General features: G+C 39.6%; 1 protein-coding gene across 4 annotated transcripts in view; it reads right to left on the reverse strand.

Moving 5' to 3' along the window:
* Positions 1–19317, reverse strand: part of CPQ (carboxypeptidase Q) — a 537298-nt gene that overhangs the window by 7000 nt on the left and 510981 nt on the right. For 3 of the 4 annotated variants that reach the window (XM_070477364.1, XM_070477361.1, XM_070477362.1), the window contains one exon: positions 4589–5129. The exons of the other annotated variant lie outside the window; for it this stretch is intronic. In XM_070477364.1, coding sequence (XP_070333465.1) covers positions 4966–5129 — 164 coding nt within the window. In that variant the 3' untranslated portion in view covers positions 4589–4965. Of the gene's footprint in view, positions 1–4588; positions 5130–19317 lie in introns of those variants that run through there. 4 annotated transcript variants of the gene reach the window in all.

Consider the following 19317-nt stretch of genomic DNA (forward strand, 5'->3'; position numbering starts at 1 on the left):
AGGTGGAAGACAGCACTTCGTAAACTGCATGACCAGTATTCAGTCAAGGGATCTTCTTGTGTCTCTGGAGGGCCAACGTGGTAGGAACTGACAACCTTGTGGGTTACTTCCAGTCCAAGTCTCCATTTATGGCTTCTGTCTCCTTTTGTGAAGATGGGATACAAATGGGACCACCTAAAGCACAACTGTGAAGACTCCCTCGTTGGCAGCTTCCCATATATCCTGCTTAAGCCTCAAGAGAATCCCAGGACTTTCCTCCTGGTGTTCAGTTTAGCTCTCTCTTGAGATGGCTCTATGTTGGGAATTTTCAACTTGTTTCTATCATTTCCTCAAAGAAGAGAAGAACAGAGGAAAGGAAACTGAGAAATGGATTTGCCATAAGATTGAAGGAGCTGATGCCCCCCAATCAGAGGACATTTATTGTGAAGCTACTATGTACTATGCACTCTATTTGGTGCTTTCAGATATTTTTCAGGGGATTGTGCCTTTAAATTAGGCAAGTGATTTAATCACTTGTTTTCAATCTATTCTCAACAAGACTCTACAGAGGAGGTATGAAGTGGGAGTTGAATTGTTGACTTGTATTAGGCAACTGTTCTAGAATTTACTGAGAAGTCTTTCTTTTATTTGTATCATTTGCTGATCTCTACCAACCTGGCCATAAACCAAGTCTTCATGAATGTGTGGTTCTGGATCTAGACTCTATTCTGTTCCATTGGTCTATTTTTCTACACTTGTGCTAATGCCATGTCATCTTAAATACTACATCTGATGAGGAGTCTTGATATATGATGAGGTAAAATTAAAAAAAAATCAGAGTAAGCTATGATAATAAAACCCCACAAATTATCAGTGTCTATATATAATAAAGATTGATTTCTTGTGCATGCATCATGTCATCATGGGTAGACTGGAAATTGGGTCATGCCTCATCATCACTCAGAAAGAGGTTCCTGGAGCAGGCACTTTTGAGAACATTGTCCTTAATTATGATGGGGGAAGAAAGAGTCTACCAAAATCATGCACTGGGTCTTAAAATTTTCACCCAGAGGTAACCACTCCTGCTTCTATTTCTTTGTCAAAAGCACATGGTGGTACTAAATTATAAGGGGTCAAGAAGGTACAATCTTGCCGAGAAAGAAAATAAAAATGCTTGGAAATCACATTGATGGCTACTGTGATCTTTTATTTTTACTTTCTTTTTCAGGAATGCTGGCTATTGTTAGTCTCTTGTCATCCGATTACATTTTAAAATCAGGCTGTAAACCAAAAAACCAACCAACAAACCAAGATTAAGAACTCAAACCAAAAAAATCCTATTGTGAATTTTCATTGAGATTGCATTGATTCTATAGATAAATTTGGGGAGAATAGACATGTTTACTATTGAGTCTTCCAAAACTTAAACATGGCATATTTATCCAATTATTTAGTTCTGTCTTAATACACATGAGGGATTCCCTGGTGGGCCAGAGAGTAAAGAATCTGCCTGCAGTGTAGGAGACTGGAGTTCGATCCTTGGCTTGGGAAGACTCTCTGGAGAATGACAACCCACTCCAGTATTTTTGCCTGGAGAATTCCACGGACAGAGCCACCTGGTGGGCTGCAGTCCATGGGGTCACAAAGAGTTGGGCACGACTAACACTTTCACTAAAATATATGAATGGAGTTTTACCATTTTCTCCCTAAAAGAAACTTGCACATCTCTTTGTAAAATTGGTTTCTAGATATTTTATATTATTAGATACTAATATAATATAGTTTTGGTTGCATTTTCTAAGTATATGTATGAAAATGCTTCTCATTATATAATTTTTTCTCTAAAACTCCTAAACTTTTAGTTTTGATTTTTTTGTAGGTTCCTTTGAATTTTCTACATAGGCAATCATATTTATTTACAGATAAAATTTTCCCGCTTTTTCCCATCACTTGACTTTGCCCTTGCTGCCTTTCGACAGTAGCCAGGACATCTAAGATACCATTGACTCCAGATGACTCCAGTAAGCACTCATGTCTTATTTCTTATATTAAAGGAAAGTGGTTGGTAATTGTGATATTTTAACATTTTAACATTTTTTGGTAGGAGTTTTTCATCAGGTAAGGATGTCTTCTTTATCATAAATGGATTTAGGATTTTACATGACTTTTTTCCCTATATCTTTTGTGGTCTGTAGTTTCTCTATAACATGTCATTGCAGATTTCTTGTTTATTCTTTTTAGGATTCTTTGGGTTTCTAGATTCTGTGGACTGGCATATTTATTTCTGGAAATTTTTCATTTATTATTAAGATGATTCTGTCTTCCCCTTTTCTGGAACCCTGATTAAATATAAACTAGACCATATAACACTAGCTTTCATATTTTTTAACCTCATTCATATTTTCCATATCTTTTTCTTTTGATGCTGAATTATCATTAATTTCTTCACTATTTTCTTTAAGTTCATGAATTCTCGTATCTGCAGTTATGCTGGTCCTCTAATTTTAAAATTTCATTTACTATAGTTTACACATATAGAATAGAAGTTCTATTTGTTTCAATAGAAATAGAAGTTCTATGTATTTTTTTTTTTTACAATACACTTGGTCACTTTTTATACCCCATTGCTCTCTCTTCTATTTTCAATCCCTTCTCTTTATCTCCTTAAACATCATAGACATAGATTTGGAAATCAATTTAAACATTCCAATATCAGAGGATATTTTGAATTTTGCTGTTTTCTTTTTTGTACTGCTCTTGCTCAGAATGCTAAGATTCCTGTGTTTTTTTTTTTTTTTTTTAAACTGGGAGTTAATAGTTATTGTAACTTAATCTGTGGGAATTTCTCTGGACTCTCCACTCAGCCCTTACTTAAAACGGTAATTTTTCTTATGGTTCTCAGAGTTATTTTTACTATATAATTTTATTTACTTACTTATTTTTGGCTGCGCTGAGTAGTTTTTGCTGCTCGGGCTTCTCTCTACTTGCGACGAGTGGGGGCTACTCTTGGCCGCGGTGTGCAGGCTTCTCACTGCGGTGGCTTGTCTGGGGGGGCACAGGCTCCGGGCGCTCGGGACTCAGTAGTTGCCGCGCGTGGACTCAGTAGCTCCTGGGCTCTAGGGCACAGGCTCAGCAGTTGTGCGATGGGCTTAGTTATCTTTCTGCATAAGGTATCAAACCTGCATAATCCTTTGGGGGTCTCAGTTTCATTGAGGTTGTCTAGTATCCTTAATATGGCAGGCTATGGAATTTGTTGATAGTCCCCAAGCCACTAAAAGTGAAAACAGAATTTAAGTTCACCATATTCTGCTAATTTCCTCAAAAAGAAAGCTGGTTCAAAGTGCTCTGTATCACCTTGGTTCATGCCTTCACTTCATTTTCGGTCTAATGGTCTTTATCTTTTAATCAGTTAATTCATATATTTAAAAAAGTGTTTCTCAGACATCATCCAGCATTTTGTGTTCAGTGTAAGGGTCAGTCAGTGTACCAGTCTGCTATCATGCCAGGAATGAAAGATCTTTTAAATTATTACCATTAATAAAACTGATACTTTGTTTTTTCCTTCCAAGAATTCAGTTATATGTATATTAGACCATTTGATAACAAATTACATGTATATTAGGCCATGTACATATTAGATCACACTCTGGGGTGATTCATTCTGGTGTTTGTTTTCCTTCACTTTTCCTTCTCTTCATGTTTTAGTTTGGATAGTTTTTATTGACCTATTGTCAAGGTCATTGATTCTTTCCTCAGCCTATCCAGTCTGCTGATGAGCCCCCAAAGGAAATTACCCATCTCTGATGTTGTATATTTTATTTTAGTATTTGCATTTGATGCTGTTTTATAGTTTTCATCTTTCTGTTGAAATTCTCCTTCTGTTCATGTATATAGTCCCATTTTCCTACTAGATTTTAACATATTAACCATAGTTATGCTAAAGTTGCTCTCTGATATTTCCAACATCTGGAAATATGATGCTGCTTTGTCTGGTTTTCTTAATTGCTTTAACTCTTGACAATGAGTTAAACTCTTTTCTTGTATTTTGGGGTGTGTCTTGTAATTTTTTAAATTGAATACTGGACACTGTGTGTGAAAGAATAGTAGAGATTATTCTCAGACTAGATGAGGATAAGTGTTTTGCTCTGTGAATATTATTTAGCTTCTATGAGCCCCAATATTTTTTTCTTTTTGACCTTGCTGCACAGCATGTGGGATCTTAGTCCCCTGACCAGGGATTGAACCCCTACACTCTGCAGTGGAAGCACAGAGTCTTCCCCCATTAGCCTCAGTTTTCTTATCAGCAAAATATGAATAAGCCCCAACTTCATAGATATATTATGTGAAATATATAAAACATAAATATAAAATAGTATTATCATTTGCTCATGGTAGATCTTTAATAAGGAAATTGGATTTTACATACTTGATTTTTTCCTCAAGTGGTGACATTTTTTTCTATTAATTAAAAAATTTCATACCTCATTAAAAAATTCTAATAATATCAAAGTGCATAAATTAGAAAGTCAGATGCCTGCATATGTTCAATTAAGACCATACTACAATTGTGTGTTCCTCTACCTTTCAATGAATAACTTAGAACAAAAAATTGGTGTCACTATATTTGATTTAATGTTCATAAATACATGCATAAAAGCCAGAGGTCTTCCAAAGCTTTATCCAGTATTTACTTCTGAAGTAGAAACAATATTTTTAGTAAGTGGTATAAAGAAATGCCCCCACTGGGATCTCTACCATATTTTGATTTTATGTGGGGGTGGGATTTGATTTGATTCTATGTGGGATCATTCTTTACACTAGGAAAACAGAATTTGGAAAGTATCAGGAAAGATAATAGCAGAAAGTATGCAAAGTGTTGCGCTTTGTAAATGATCAATAAGTTGTTGGGTGAAGAGGGGCTTCCTAAAGCTGCAGACCCAGGATTCCTGGCCAGAAAGGACAAAAGTGCCCTCTCTCTTGTTCTTGCTAAGACCTCGGCAGCATTTCTTCCAAGTCTGCAATGACATAAGAGACAACGGTCCAAACAGCAGCAGCAAGATTCATCTGCTTTGGATCCATGACGGTCATGGTGTCTCCATGGGAGTGATGGAAGGAGAAATATTTATACAGGTCATCAAGTAGACTGGCTCCTGGGGAGAAAAGAGGAAGAACTCTTAATGAAGTATTTTGACAGACGTTGCTGAATAGCTGTTTAGATACTATTGGCCATCTTCCTTGCTCTTATTAGACAGGCTGTGATGGCAAAATAATGACATTCCCAGCCTCCCTTGCAGCAGGAAATGGCCATATGCCATCGTTCTGACGACTGTGAGATGAGTGGCAGGCGTGGGAGAGTTCTAGGAAAGCCTTAACTTGGTTGACAAGAGTCAGGAAATGCTCTCGTGCTGAATTAAAAGAGATGAGAAGACTGGCACTGCAAGGGGCAAAAAGCCTCCGCACTAAAAATGGCGAGGTGGAAACACAGAAAGCGACTGGGTTTAGAAAGTACTGCAAGCCCGCTGAGTAAGCACTACACTGCCTCATTCTGAACTTCCTGCCATGGGAAGGAAAGTAAGTTTTATTTGAAAAGCAAGTGATACAAATGTCCCCTCTATTTATAAAAGGACTATATGTGTATTTTTTTTTTTTTTTTTTTTTTGGTATCAGCAGAGTGCAAATTATGTACATCCCTGGATACAAAAGAAAGTCAGTACTCCTTTGCTTGAGATTTTTTTTCTCAAGTCATTCAGTCACTTCCCATGAAATTTCCCAGCAAGTCCCACCAACAGGAGTCTCCACCACCCTTAAGAACTTTCTTCTTACTCTAGTGAGGTCTTTTTCTAGTTTGGTCATGGATCAAAGCCTCAGGGAATGGTGGCTCAGCTGGTAAAGAATCTGCTTACCATGCGGGAGACCTGGGTTTGATCCCTGGGTTGGGAAGATCCCCTCTAGAAGGGAAAGGCTACCCACTCCAGTACTCTGGCCTGGACAATTCCATGGACTGTACAGTCCATGGGGTCACAAAGAGTCGGACACGGCTGAGTGACTTTCACTTTCTCACTTTAGTGAGGCTTTCATCTAGTTTAGTTGTGGATCAGAGCCTCAGGGAATCTTCATACCTCCTAGTCATCCTTCAGAATCTACTGGGCCCACTCTGGGTTCTTTTGCCTCAGGCCTAATTATTTATTTACTTACCATTTTATTAAGATATATACCATACATACATAAGATTGTAGAGAACAAAAATATATATTATAAAGGGTGACAATATAAAAGTTCACATATGCCCATGATTCAGTGCAAGAAAGGCATCACCAATACCTTTAAAACCCATTTTATGAGCTCCTTCTCACAACCCCATGGATCCTTCCTCTCTCCAGAGGGACCCACTATCCTGTTCTGCTTGTGTGTTAGCCACTCCTTGCTTTTCTTCATAGTTTTTCGAAATAAATATAATCAACACTCTCCAGGCTGTAAATGTAGGGGTGGAATTGTTGAGCTATAGAGCATGCATATGTTTAATTTCATCATGTATATTCAAAATGTATTGCTTTTTGGTCTATCCTCCCATTGTTAGTATATGAGTCTTCCTCTCGCTTCACATCTTCTTTAGCACTCAGTGTTGTTAAGCTAGTTTTTGCTGATCTAGTGGATGTGAAATATTATCTCATATGATTTTAATTTTTAAAATTACTAATGAGAATATGTTTTCATATATGTATTTTTTGTCATTTCTTTTCCATGAAATGCCTGTTCATGCCCCTTGCCTATTTTCAATTGATTTGCCTTTTCTTATTGATTTGCAGGAGTTCTTGATATATTTTAGAAACTAATCTTTTGTTGGTGGTCAGTTTATATAAATCATTTCCCAGCTTATGACTCTTAATAGATGTTCTTACTCAATGCAGCTGAATTTATGCACACTTTCCTTTATGATTTTTACTTTTCTCTGTTGTTTAAGAAATCCTTCCTTACCTTTATATCACAAAAATAGTTCCTAGGGTCCTAGTCTAAAACTTTTAAAGTTTTGGTTTTCATTTTTAAATTCTTCAACCACTTAGAACCAGAACTGATTTTGCTGTAGGGTAGGCTTCTATTTTTATTTTTCAGTGTTCCAGCAAAATTTGACTGGTCCATCCTTTTTCTCTACTCTTTACGTCTGCAGCATCTATAGGGAGTGCTCCTTTTCACTCCTGATACTGGTTATTGAAGTCTTCTCTCTCTTTTTGTTCACTAATTTTGCCAGCAGTTTGTAGGTTCTATTATTCTTAAAAATAAATAAATAGAGAGATAATTTTGGGGGGATAATATTTTCTAATGTGTAGTAGTTTTCCTTCATTGATTTTTACTCATGCTTATTTCCCTTCTTATTCTTTGTTTGGGTTGATTCACTTTTTTTTTTCTTTTTTAAACTTTCTGAGTTGAATGCTCAGTTTATTCCTTTGTACACTTTCCTTCTGGAGGCTCAGTGGTAAAGAACCCGCCTGCCAGTGAAGGAGATGCAGGTTTGATCCCAGGGTCAGGAAGATCCCCTGCAGAAGGAGATGGCAACCCATTTCAGTTGGGAAATTATTAATTGCCTGGAAAATCCCATGGATCGAGGAGCCTGGTAGGCTACAGTCCATGGGGTCACACAAGAGTTGGACACGACTGAGCGACTAAACAACAACACTTTGCTTACATAAGCAGTAAGGCTACAGTCTTCCCCCTGCTACTGTTTCATTCTCTATATCCCATCAGTTGTGATGAGTATTTTCATGATCACTTAGTTCTAAATATTTACTAATTCTTAGTTTGATTTTTTTCTTTGATGCACGAGTTAGTATGTTGTTTTTTTTTTCCATTTATTTTTATTAGTTGGAGGCTAATTACTTTACATCATTGCAGTGGTTTTTGTCATACATTGAAATGAATTAGCCATGGATTTACATGTATTCCCCATCCCGGTCCCCCCTCCCACCTCCCTCTCCCCCTGATCCCTCTGGGTCTGTTTTTTTAATTTTCAAAGGTACAGGGTTTCCTTAGTTATTTTTTCATTACTGATTTCCAATGTAACCGTTAGAGAATGTGGGCTATATGATACAAATTCTTCAAGTTTTGCTGAGATTTTTCTCCCTGGCATACTGGATGATCCATTTTATAAATGTTGCATGTGTCGAAAAGAAAGTGCTTTCAGTGTACTGTGTATGCAAGCATTAAAACAAGTTTGTTAATTGTATTCTTCAAATCTTTTAACACCTTATTGATTTATTGTCTCAGCAATTTTGAGAGAAATGTGAGAAAATGACCTATGATTTTGGATCTCTTTTTTGTAATTCTAACAATGTTTTTTTTTTTTTTTAAATGTATTTGAAGGTTATGCTTGTAGGAGCACACAAACTTGGAATCACATCTTTCTGGTATTAATAAATTGAACATCTTTATTAATATGTGGTCATCCTTGCCATTTGTAGTAATGCTTTTTGTCTTGAAGTCTAGTTTTCCTAGTATTTAATAACAACCTCCTTTCCTTACCTCATTCTTCATGTGTCTTTCCCATCAATTTATTTGCAGTCTGCCTCTGTCCTTATATTTTTAGGGAATTCTCTTATGAATAAAGTTCAATTTTAAAAACTAATCTAACAATCTTTGGGTCTTAACTGGAGGTTATAATTCATTAATATAGATTCTGATTATTGTTAAATTGGACTCATTTATACCATCTCAATTTTTGCTTTCTATTTGTTTATTTGCTTTCTGTTATTTTTTTCCTTTTCTTTCTTGCTCTCCTTGTTTAGGTTTTTTTTTCCTCCTATTATTCCTCTGCCACCTCCCCAGCTCTTCTTGTTTGGAAGTCACACACTTTATATCAGTTCTCTCACTGGAGATCTCAAATGATTGATCTCTCAATAGCTGACATATTTATATAAAGTTAATCATTAAAGGACACTAGGATCCTAAGTTTTGTCTCCTGTCCCAGATGCATTCACTTCTCTTTAAAATCCATGCTCTAGGCCAACAAGGATGGGCAAAGATACCCTCAGACAAAGGCTCTGGAATTTTCTTACTTCTTACAAATTCTCACTTCATCATTTTTCACCTCTGAGGAATTCCCTTACTTTGCCTTACTAAACCATGTATTATAGAAAGACAGTCATTGTTTTACCCAAAAATTATTTTTTGAGGGGGTGGGGGTGGCTTGATGTGTCTAGGAGCTTCTGGTCTACCACATTGCAGCGTTCTCTTCTCCCATTTCTCTACTTCCTGGTCTGTGCAGTGGACAGTCTCATTGTTCCTGAGCCCTCTATTGCCTCAGAATGCTGTCCAGGTTTTCTTTCCACCAACCCAAGTTTTAAAAACTTTGTACCAAGGTTTTCCTGTACTTATCTTCCCAAACTCCTTGCTCTGGAGTAAGATATGAATTTCTCTCTATTCATTCATATTTCACCCTGAGTTCAACTATGGTGCTATCAAATATAACACAAGCCACTGAAGCAAAGTAAATACACAAAAGAAAGCTCAGCTCTCAACTCTGACAATTAAAGATTCCAATACCTGTCGGCAAATATCCAAAACAGTGTGTATTAAGCTGATAACACCTATCGAACCCTTCACCTGTGTTGAGGAGGCTTCTTCCTGTTCAGTGATTTTTTCTTTCTAAACTAGTAAAACATGTTTTCTGTTTCTCAAATAGCTCTGAAAGGGTGAGGTCTCACCATTATCCAGCCTAATGATGTACAACCTTCAGTGGGTGGGCTGGAGCTGAGGTTCATAAGTGTCCAGAAGGTTTTATCCAATTCAACTGGACAAATAATTGAGTACCTACAACATTCTAGCAGCGGGCTAAGATATAAAGGTGAAAAAGACAGCTTCTGCTCTCAAAAGCTTATTCTGTAGTAGAGGCAGCAAAAATGTGCCCACAAGTAATAGTAACACAATCAGAATGTACTGAATGCTGTGGGGAAAGGACAAAAAACAGTGGCTACCTCAAGTAGTTGCTTCAAGTAGTTGAATGACCTTTTCTGAGCCCTATGTTAAGTCCCTTTGCTGTGTGTGCTCCATACTTCTTCTATCGGAATCTTCACCATTCTTTCTTACAATTGCCTGTTTCATGTTTGTTTTCTCCACTATATTGTAAGTTCTCTGAAGGCAAGGCCACTGTTTTGTTCTCTACTCTGTCACCAGTTGAAGCTGAAGCTCCAATACTTTGGCTACCTGATGTGAACTGCTGACTCATTGGAAAAGACCCCATTGCTAGGAAAGATTGAAGGCAAAAGGAGAAGGGGTCAGCAGAAGGTGAGATGGTTGGATGGTATCACCGACTCAATGGACATGAACTTGGGCAGACTTTGGGAGATAGTGAGGGACAGGGAGGCCTGGTGGGCTTCAGTCCATGGGCTCCCAAAGAGTTGGACACGACTTAGCAACTGAACAACCACAAAAAGCCTAAAATGAAACAGCAAATAGATGATGAATGTATATTTGCAGAGTGAATGAATGAAATCAGCAAATTTTATACATGAACTGAGGCTTGAGGGTGCTGTGTCAGAGCCATTGTAGGAAACAGATGGGACACTCCAAGGAGAAAACTGGGAAATTTTAATGAAAGTATTATTTACAAAGAGTGGTCAGGGTTAAGTAAAACTAATAAGGGATGCCAAAGGAGCAGCAAGGAAGGTCATTACCACCTCTCAGCCTCAAAGGACACAGAAGAAAGCAGCGATAGCTACAGATCTATCTGCTGGAGAGGGTCACCAGAGGAGCTGTGCTTGTCTATAGAAGCCAGAGAATCAGTCCCCGCTGGTGCCCCTCATATCCAACTGGGCTCCCTTGGCCAAATCCAGTCATAAGCCAGAGGGTAGTCCGTAAGAGTTAGCCTCCTAGGGCACAATATAGGGTAGAGGAAGGTGAGGATTGATATGGAGTAGTAAAAGAGAGTATAAGTACTCTTTACTAGTACTTAGTACTAGTATACTAGCACAAGTACTGAGGATGTCAACAGACAGAGATATTCTAGGTGAACAGAACATGTGAGCATTCCATTTGGGTGATGTGGGCTAATTTCAGGCAGAAAAAAGTTGGCAACTGATTTATCCATGAAAAGTCCTAAATAAGGCTGAAAATAGACTGAATGTAGTCTTTATATGGGGAGCCACTGGGGGGGCCAACGGGCAAGAAGATGGGGAGACTGGAGCTGCACCTTAGGGAGACATCCCAGAAAAATGTGGAGCTGGAACTGTGTAAACGACTGTGGTGGTGAGGAAATGGCTGGGGAGAAGGTACCGTTTGGGGGACAAGTGACAAAGAATAGGGCCAGACGATGATATCCAAACCCCCAAACAGTGAAAAGGGCAGCAGTCCATTTTTAAACTAGAAGACAACTTATGCCATGAACTCACAGCACAATCCAGGAGAGACAAATTGGTGTGTTTACTCTGGTAGGAAAAAGAAGCAGTTTAACAGAAATCATGACATTTTGGATCTAGTTAAAGCTGATGAGAAGCACGTGCTCTCTGGAAGCCAGCTAGCATGGGGTAGATGTCTTATTCATGGATCTGTTAAGGACGGCATCAAGGATTTCAAAGAATGGAAGTCACTGAAGCTAGATAGAAGGTCAATCAGAATTGTGAACCTGCAGAAACAGGAAAGGACATTTAATTCCAACAGACAGGCTTGCTCAGGGCTGGTTTGCTCCCATTTAGTTTCCTAAAGACTCGGCATGGTGGCTGACAGACTAAGGCTCCAAATTCCTTATTGAAAAAATAGAAGCAAGAAATATTTGTGCATGCCCTCTTCAAGGCCTCTGAAATTCCCTTTCTGTCTCAGACTGAAAGAAACTGCCAGATGGCTGGGAACTTGGCTGCCTCCCTTTAGAACTGGTGACTTAAGGAAAGCATTTCCTCAGAGACCATCGAAGTTCCCATGAACATTTTACAAAACTGAAACAGTTCCAGAAGATCTGGTACCACCAATGAGAACGCTGATAACCACAGGAGATATGAGAGCCGGCCTGCTGGCAGCCTTGCAGCTTTGTCTCTGCGGTTCCAAGGAGACGTTTCATCAGTGACAGCCACTGATCGGAAAGACCAGCACGGGGGGACAGCCTGCATTTCAATTCCTGAGAGCACTTGACGATGCGGGTGGGGCAGCAAGGGGGATCTCAACTATCCTTAGGGATAAATGGCCGTGTCTTGAAAGGTATGTGAGTTCTGAACAGGGAATCATCAAATGATTCTTTTTTTAATAATTAAATTTATTTTTAACTGAAGGATAATTGAAACAATGGAAACAGTGACAGACTTTGTTTTCTTGGGCTCCAAAATCACTGCAGACAGTGACTGCAGCCATGAAATTGAAAGACGCTTGCTCCTTGGAAGAAAATCTGTGATAAACCTAGACAGCATATTAAAAAGCAGAGACATTACTGTGGCAACAAAGGTCCATATAGTGAAAGCTATGGTTTTTCCAGTAGTCATGTATGGATGTGAGAGTTGGACCATAAAGAAGGCTGAGCGCCGAATAATTGATGCTTTCTAACTGTGGTGCTGGAGAAGATTCTTGAGAGTCCCTTGAACTGCAAGGAGATCTAACCAGTCAATCTCAAAGGAAACCAGTCCTGAATATTCATTGGAAGGACCGATGCTGAAGCTGCAGCTTCAATACTTTGGCCACCTGATGCAAGGAGCCGACTCATTGGAAAAGACTCTAATGCTGGGAAAGATTGAAGGCAGGAGGAGAAAGGGATGACCGAGGAGAAGATGGTTGGATGGCATCATCAACTCAATGGATATGAGTCTGAGCAAACTCTGGGAGATGGTGATGGACAGGGAAGCTTGCATGCTGCAGTCCATGGGGTCACAAAGAGTTGGACATGACTGAGTGACTGAACAAACAGTTGTACTGGTTTCTGCCAAACATCAACATGAATCAGCCGTAGGTACACCTACGTCCCCTCCCTCTTGAACCTCCCCCCACTGCCCTCCCCACCCCACCCCTTAGGTTGTTGCAGAGCCCCACTTTGAATTCCCTGAGTCACATGGCAAATTCACAATGGCTATCTATTTTACATATGGTAATATATATGTTTCCATTTTACTCTCTCCATATATCCTACCCTCTTCTTCCTCCCCCCGCCCCATGTCCACATGTCTATTCTCTATGTCTTTGTCTCCATTGCTGCCCTCCAAATAGGTTCATCAGTACCATCTTTCTAGATTCCATATGCTATGAGTTAATATACAATATTTGGTTTTCTCTTTCTGACTTCCTTCACTCTGTGTAGGTTCACCCACTTCATTAGAACTGACTCAAATGCAAACATCCACTTCATTGGAACTGACTCAAGGCTCTAGGTTCTTCCACTTCACTAGAACTGACTCAAGTGCATTCCTTTTTATGTCTGAGTAATATTCCATCGTATATGACTTTTAGAAGTAGAAAGCTGGTAGGAAGGAGCCTGCTCTGGAGGCCAACATTCATCCCTTGGGAAAAAACTACAGCAGGCTCAGGGCAGTTCACCTTTAGGAAGTTAGTTCTAATGGAAGTTTGGAATTTAAGGATGTGAAGATATGTCCTTGAACTTGTCAGTCAAGGAACTGGACCTAGACAGGGAGATACAGCTGAGAGAACATAGGGGTGAGCGTCAGATATGACTGGGTTTGAATTCAAACTTGGGTGAATTCAGGCAAATCATGCAAGGCGACCCAGCCTGTTTTCCCCACTCATGAATGAATCAGGGCTGATGATACCCAAGTTCAAGATGCTGGTGAGGATGACTAGGCATTCAGTTAATACTTTGTTATAGGCATTATGTATCACCAAGGTTGACCCAATACATCCACAACAGCATGACCAATTAAATACAACTTGAAGGATTTAAATTTCTCATTTAATAAATCAGGTTCTGATGATTTTTTTAAACATTTTTATTCACTTAGTTTTGGCTGCCCTGGGTCGTTGCTGTGTGGCCTTTTCTCCAGTTGCGGCAAAGCGGGGTTGGGGGGTGCTACTCTCGAGTGATGCACGGCCTCCTTGTGTGGTGGCTTCTCTCGTTGCAGAGCGTGGGCTCTAGGGTTTACGGCTTCGTAATGTTGGCTCCTGGACTCTAGAGCACAGACTCAACAGTCGTGGCTCACGGGCTTAGGTGCTTCGGGGCATGTGGGATCTTCCCGGTCCAGGAACCAAACCCGTGTCTCCTGCGTTGGCAGGAGGAGTCTATCAACAGAGCCGCAGGGAAGCCTGATGATCGTTCTTCAAGATCAACCAGTTGGGCTGTGAGGTCTCTTCCATGTGACCCCGCCTTGAACCGGGTTTGGATTATTTTCCCTTCTCCTCCGGCTCTCCCCACTTCTCTCTCCTCTCTGAATCCCTTTCTGTAAACATTCATCTCACAAAATATTTTCCAGCTGTGTGACTGGGCGAAGATGGTCCAGTGAATATTGTAAGAAATACCTGACCTGCCCCTCATTGCTCACAGCAGATTCCAGTCTTCACAGAGCAATCCCATTAATGACCGTGGTCCGGGCAGGATTTGGAACAAGATTAAATGAATACCTGTTAATTTCTGAAGAGATGGGTGGTAAATACACAAAGATTCTCATGGCCCCCTCTTATCGTAGGTTGACTCATTCATATGTAATCAGTGGGTTTTCATGTACACAAATTAAGCAATTCATGTTATGAGAAGTTTTTGAAAGACATTTGAAAGCTTTCAGAGTTTCAATTCAAGTCTGTTATTTCCGGGCATACATTGACTGAAGCAATGTTTCATGAAGGATGCACTCACAGGCAAGCAGCTGTGGAAAATCCATTTCTCCTTTATAAACAGATCTTGAACAGTCTGGGGTATGCAATTTAATTACAGTGTAATGTATTACAGACATTTCCTGATCATAATAATTATGGGGTTAGAGAAGAATGTTATGGCCTTAACTTATTCCATGCAAGAAAACCTAGTCTCTTGTATAAAATACAAAATTACATTTAAAGTTTAATTAAAATTATTTCTTTCAGCAACATTATCAGATGAAAAAACATTATTATCAAAACAATTAGAAAATCAATTTGTGAAATTTGCAGACATTTAATCTCTCTTTTCAAAAGGGGCAGTTTTATCCTTACTATATTGAATTTCATTGAAAATTGGAGTGAGATGCAGGTAATTAATAGCTTCCTAACCCCTAGCACTCCAGAAGAGAAGCAACTTATAAGAGAAAAGAACAGTAAAACAAAGGAAAGGAAAGGACATGACAGGAGACGAACTGGAAAAACATCCCAGATCAAAACTCCATGAAAAGGATTATAATTTTACTTTCTAAATTCTCACCCAAGAATTTCCAAGCATGTGCTAAAAAGTTTCAAGTGTCACTAAGACCTTCCTCCTTCCATCTCTTTGGAAAACTTGGATTGGTGGCTGGGATAATTTTGACCACAGATCAAAGGGCAATACCCACATATCTGGAGGACCTCCAGCTCACAGGTGTCTAAACTCTGTGATAATGATTCATCTTCCCATAAAGCTGAAGGAACTGTATGTCTGAATAAGACTAATTAATTACTGCTACAGGAAGACGGCACGACAGGCTCTCTAAAACTGTAGGAACAACAGGAACAATACTGTCTCTTAAGGACTTCCAGTGTACCCAGGGCTTTTTGGAGATTATTTCATTTAATTTTCCAAGTGACCCCATAAGGGAATGACCATCATGCCTCATTGACACATGGAAAATTGATTTAAACAACTGGAGTCACAGGGTTGTAAGTGATAGAGATAGGATTCAAATCCAGGTGTCTCTGACCTGAAAACTCTGCTCCTAACCAGGTTTCTGTACCTTCTCTCCCTGCCCTATCCCAGGACACCTGTAAAAGTTTTTATTTTCCCTGGTGGAGAACGGTGTGTGTGCGGTTTGCTCCACCCTCAGCACTAGTCCCCCATCCCTATTTTGCTTCATGACAAGATGGAAATTCAAGCTGGAGGTATCTTGGGCCATGAACTAGAGTCAAGACTCAATCACCTTCTGACAGTGGGCACAGGCAGCCTGGGACTCCTTACTAGACGATGGATGGCAGCACCCCTCCCGACACCAAGTCCTCTGTTCCTGCAGGACCTGCCAGTCCTCCCCGGAGCTAAAAACCATCCCATCTAAAGCCCACCCCTCCCCTCTGGTCATCCATTATCCGCTTACCCTGCTTCTTTCCCCTCGCTTTTCATAGCAATTTCTACTACCTAAGCCTGTGTTAGTCTTATAATGATTTCATTATTTGCTGCCTGATTTTCCCATTAGAAAGTAAGAGCAAGGGCTTTGTCTTTTTCACTCTAATCCCCCATGCCTGGCAGGTAGTAAGTGCTCGGTAACTCTTTGTTGGGTCACTGAATGGATAAATGAATGAATTATTAAACATCTAAGGGGGCAAAAGTAGAGAGATACACTGACTGCATTCTCTGACTCTGTAGCAATTTTGCTAAGTAAATCCTATTTTCTGGGGATTCTCCTCTCACTTGCTGCCTTGGTGAAAGACAAGAAGGTTCTTGTTCCCCTCAAAACATGGGATATTTCACGTATAAGCTGAGATCTAAACACTCTATTCTGTGCTACTCAATATGTTCCTTCATTTTCACCACTGCTATGGAAATTATCCACAATTTGAAAAAAAAGTTGGGTAGTGTACACTCCCAATGTCATTCAGAGGCAAAGTCCACGCGGAGATTATCTAGGACGACGTGCTTAGTTTGACTCGTTGCTTACTACTGATTAAAGGTCCCAGACTTAGTGATGTTTTATGTTAACAAATAGATATTTAGTCGAACAGAGATGAAGATTATTTTTGTCCCAAAGAACAGTTAGTTCCAAAGGTTACAGTTTATTGGCCTCTAAAACATTAACCAGTTAACCAGTTTTTATCTAACTTGGCAATCTTAGGTTGCTGCTGCTAAGTCGCTTCAGTCGTGTCTGACTCTACGTGACCCCATAGATAGCAGCCCACCAGGCTCCCCCATCCCTGGGATTCTCCAGGCAAGAACACTGGAGTGGGGTGCCATTGCCTTCTCCAAATCTTAGGTTAGTATTTATTAAATCATACACACTCGGTTTCTCAAATGCTCTTTGAATTAGTGGGAATATCTTACTGATTCTCATATTAATGAATGAATTGAATAAAATCTTTGACATGACATGTGTTCATTTTTCATTTGCATGTGATCATGATTTTACCTTTTAGAAAGTTATAATTTAATACCACCCATCTACAACTTTACACCTTAAAGGAATAATCATATTCATGTTTCTTCTCCAAAGTTCAGTGACTCATGGATCCTGTCTATGATTTTATCCATGATTACTCTAAGAGCACTGGGCAAAGTGGTCACCAACATAAGGGCTGGTCTTCTGCCTTCTCCCTATATGGTCCCCAGTTATGAGGAGTGTTGGGGGGAAAAGAAAAACAAATTTTATACACAGACACACACATACTAATGTAAATATATGTGTATATATCTATGTGTATCTCTCTCTCTCTAGAAAAACATATGTGTGTGTGTGTGTGTTTGTGTGTGTGTGTGTAAAATTGGACTTGTCTTCAGCATCTACCACCCACCTCTTAATATCCTAATTTCTCTCCCGACTTTGCACCTTCCCCATGAGTCATGATTTTGCCATTCAGAAAATTATAATTTAATACCACTTGCTAGAAACCTTAAAAGTACAACCACATTCATATATGATTGGTTCTTTATCTTGGAGTTCATAATTTTATATGTGTGCATGTGTAGTCATAGCTTCCATATGTAGCTATAAAGAACATCTATACCACTCTCTCCATCTACCTTGTTTTGCAACTCAAACTAATATTGACACTTCTTCTGAGAGTGTAATTTTGAATCTTACTCATGTTTACATGTCAGTCCTAATTTATTAATCCCTCTTTGTCCATATAGAAATGATTGCCCATTCTTCTTTCATGGCCTGATGTCAAGAAAGCTCCCACCTATCTGAGTCAGTGCGACTCTTGTAAATGCCTTTCTGCAGTTCTCCCACACTTGGGAATGATGCTCCTAAGAAAACATCAGTAAAAACTGTCTCTGACAGAGTACACTGTGAGAACATTCATCACACACAGGTCTTCAGACTTGGAAACACTCTAAAAATTGGTGCCACGGTGGAGTTTATAATGAAAGCCTTAAAATCATCATGGTGTTCTACAATTGTGTTCAAATGGAAAGATTTTGATTTTTCGATACAGATATATAAAGGTCACAAAGCTACATGTGCAGTGGAAGACCACTGTCAGTAGATGTAAACCTTTGTTTCTGCTTGCCACCTCCATTCTGTTGGCAAGTAGACACAAAGGAAAGAGAGAAGCTGGGAGTATTGCATGGACATGTGCTAGACCCACTTCCTGTACTGAATATGAATGATTCTGGAAGGCTGGCTGGCAGGGGTATTGCAGGAATGCCTGGGGGACATGGGGCAGCTGGAGAGAGCCACTGTAACTGACTACCATTTTGGAGGGCAACAGGTCGATAGGAAGATGTCCATTCATGAGAGAGGCTGCAAGGGAGATTCTACGAACCTCTGATTAGTGATACTCACTGCCACATGGCCAGGTTGGTGGATCTGTAAAATTTACTTTAAAAAAAAAAAAAGGTTTGTTATTAATATTAAAGCACTTCCCTATAGACTATCGGGAAAAAGAGGTCATAGTTTTCGTAAAAGGAAGAGCTGTATTGTTTTTACAATTTTTAAAAAGGTTTATAAAAAGTTACAAAAAAGGAGAAAGGGGATATTTTACCCATTCAAAAAAACTTTGATAAAACTATGCTGACAATCAAAAAGTCACACTTGCTGTGGGACTGCAGGGAATGTTGTGCCTGCACATGGGTCCAGCTGGCTGCGGGATGAGGGACAGAGGCAGCTGGGTATTTCTCACTGCTGAAGGCAGCCGCCTGAGGGTTGGTATCACTACTGGGAATTGGAATCAGTTTTGAGAACCCACACTGGCGCTTCCAGTTACACTGTGGCTCTCCATTTCCCCTCTCCTGCCTGCCCTCACCCAGGCTAAAACTGTCCCTTTAAAGGGATATAACTAAATTCAGAGCTGATCAAGCCATATTGGGTTACAAAGAGTTATGACATTATTTTAGAGTATGCACTCCAAATTTTAGGGGTCATGGCAAGGTGGGCAGCCAAGTCCTCCACAAAATGGCTTTGGGGGTTATTGTCAGCAGTAGAATTCTGGGCTAGAGGGACCAAGAGTCTGTACCAAGATGGACTCCTTCATTTTTTGATATCATAGTGTGAAGGTCATGGGAAGTTGTACAACAGAAAATAGGGAATATACAGAAGAAAGCTTTACTACTAAAAA

This window comes from Odocoileus virginianus, chromosome 15 (genome assembly GCF_023699985.2).
Source record: "Odocoileus virginianus isolate 20LAN1187 ecotype Illinois chromosome 15, Ovbor_1.2, whole genome shotgun sequence".
Classification (NCBI taxonomy): Eukaryota; Metazoa; Chordata; class Mammalia; order Artiodactyla; family Cervidae; genus Odocoileus; species Odocoileus virginianus.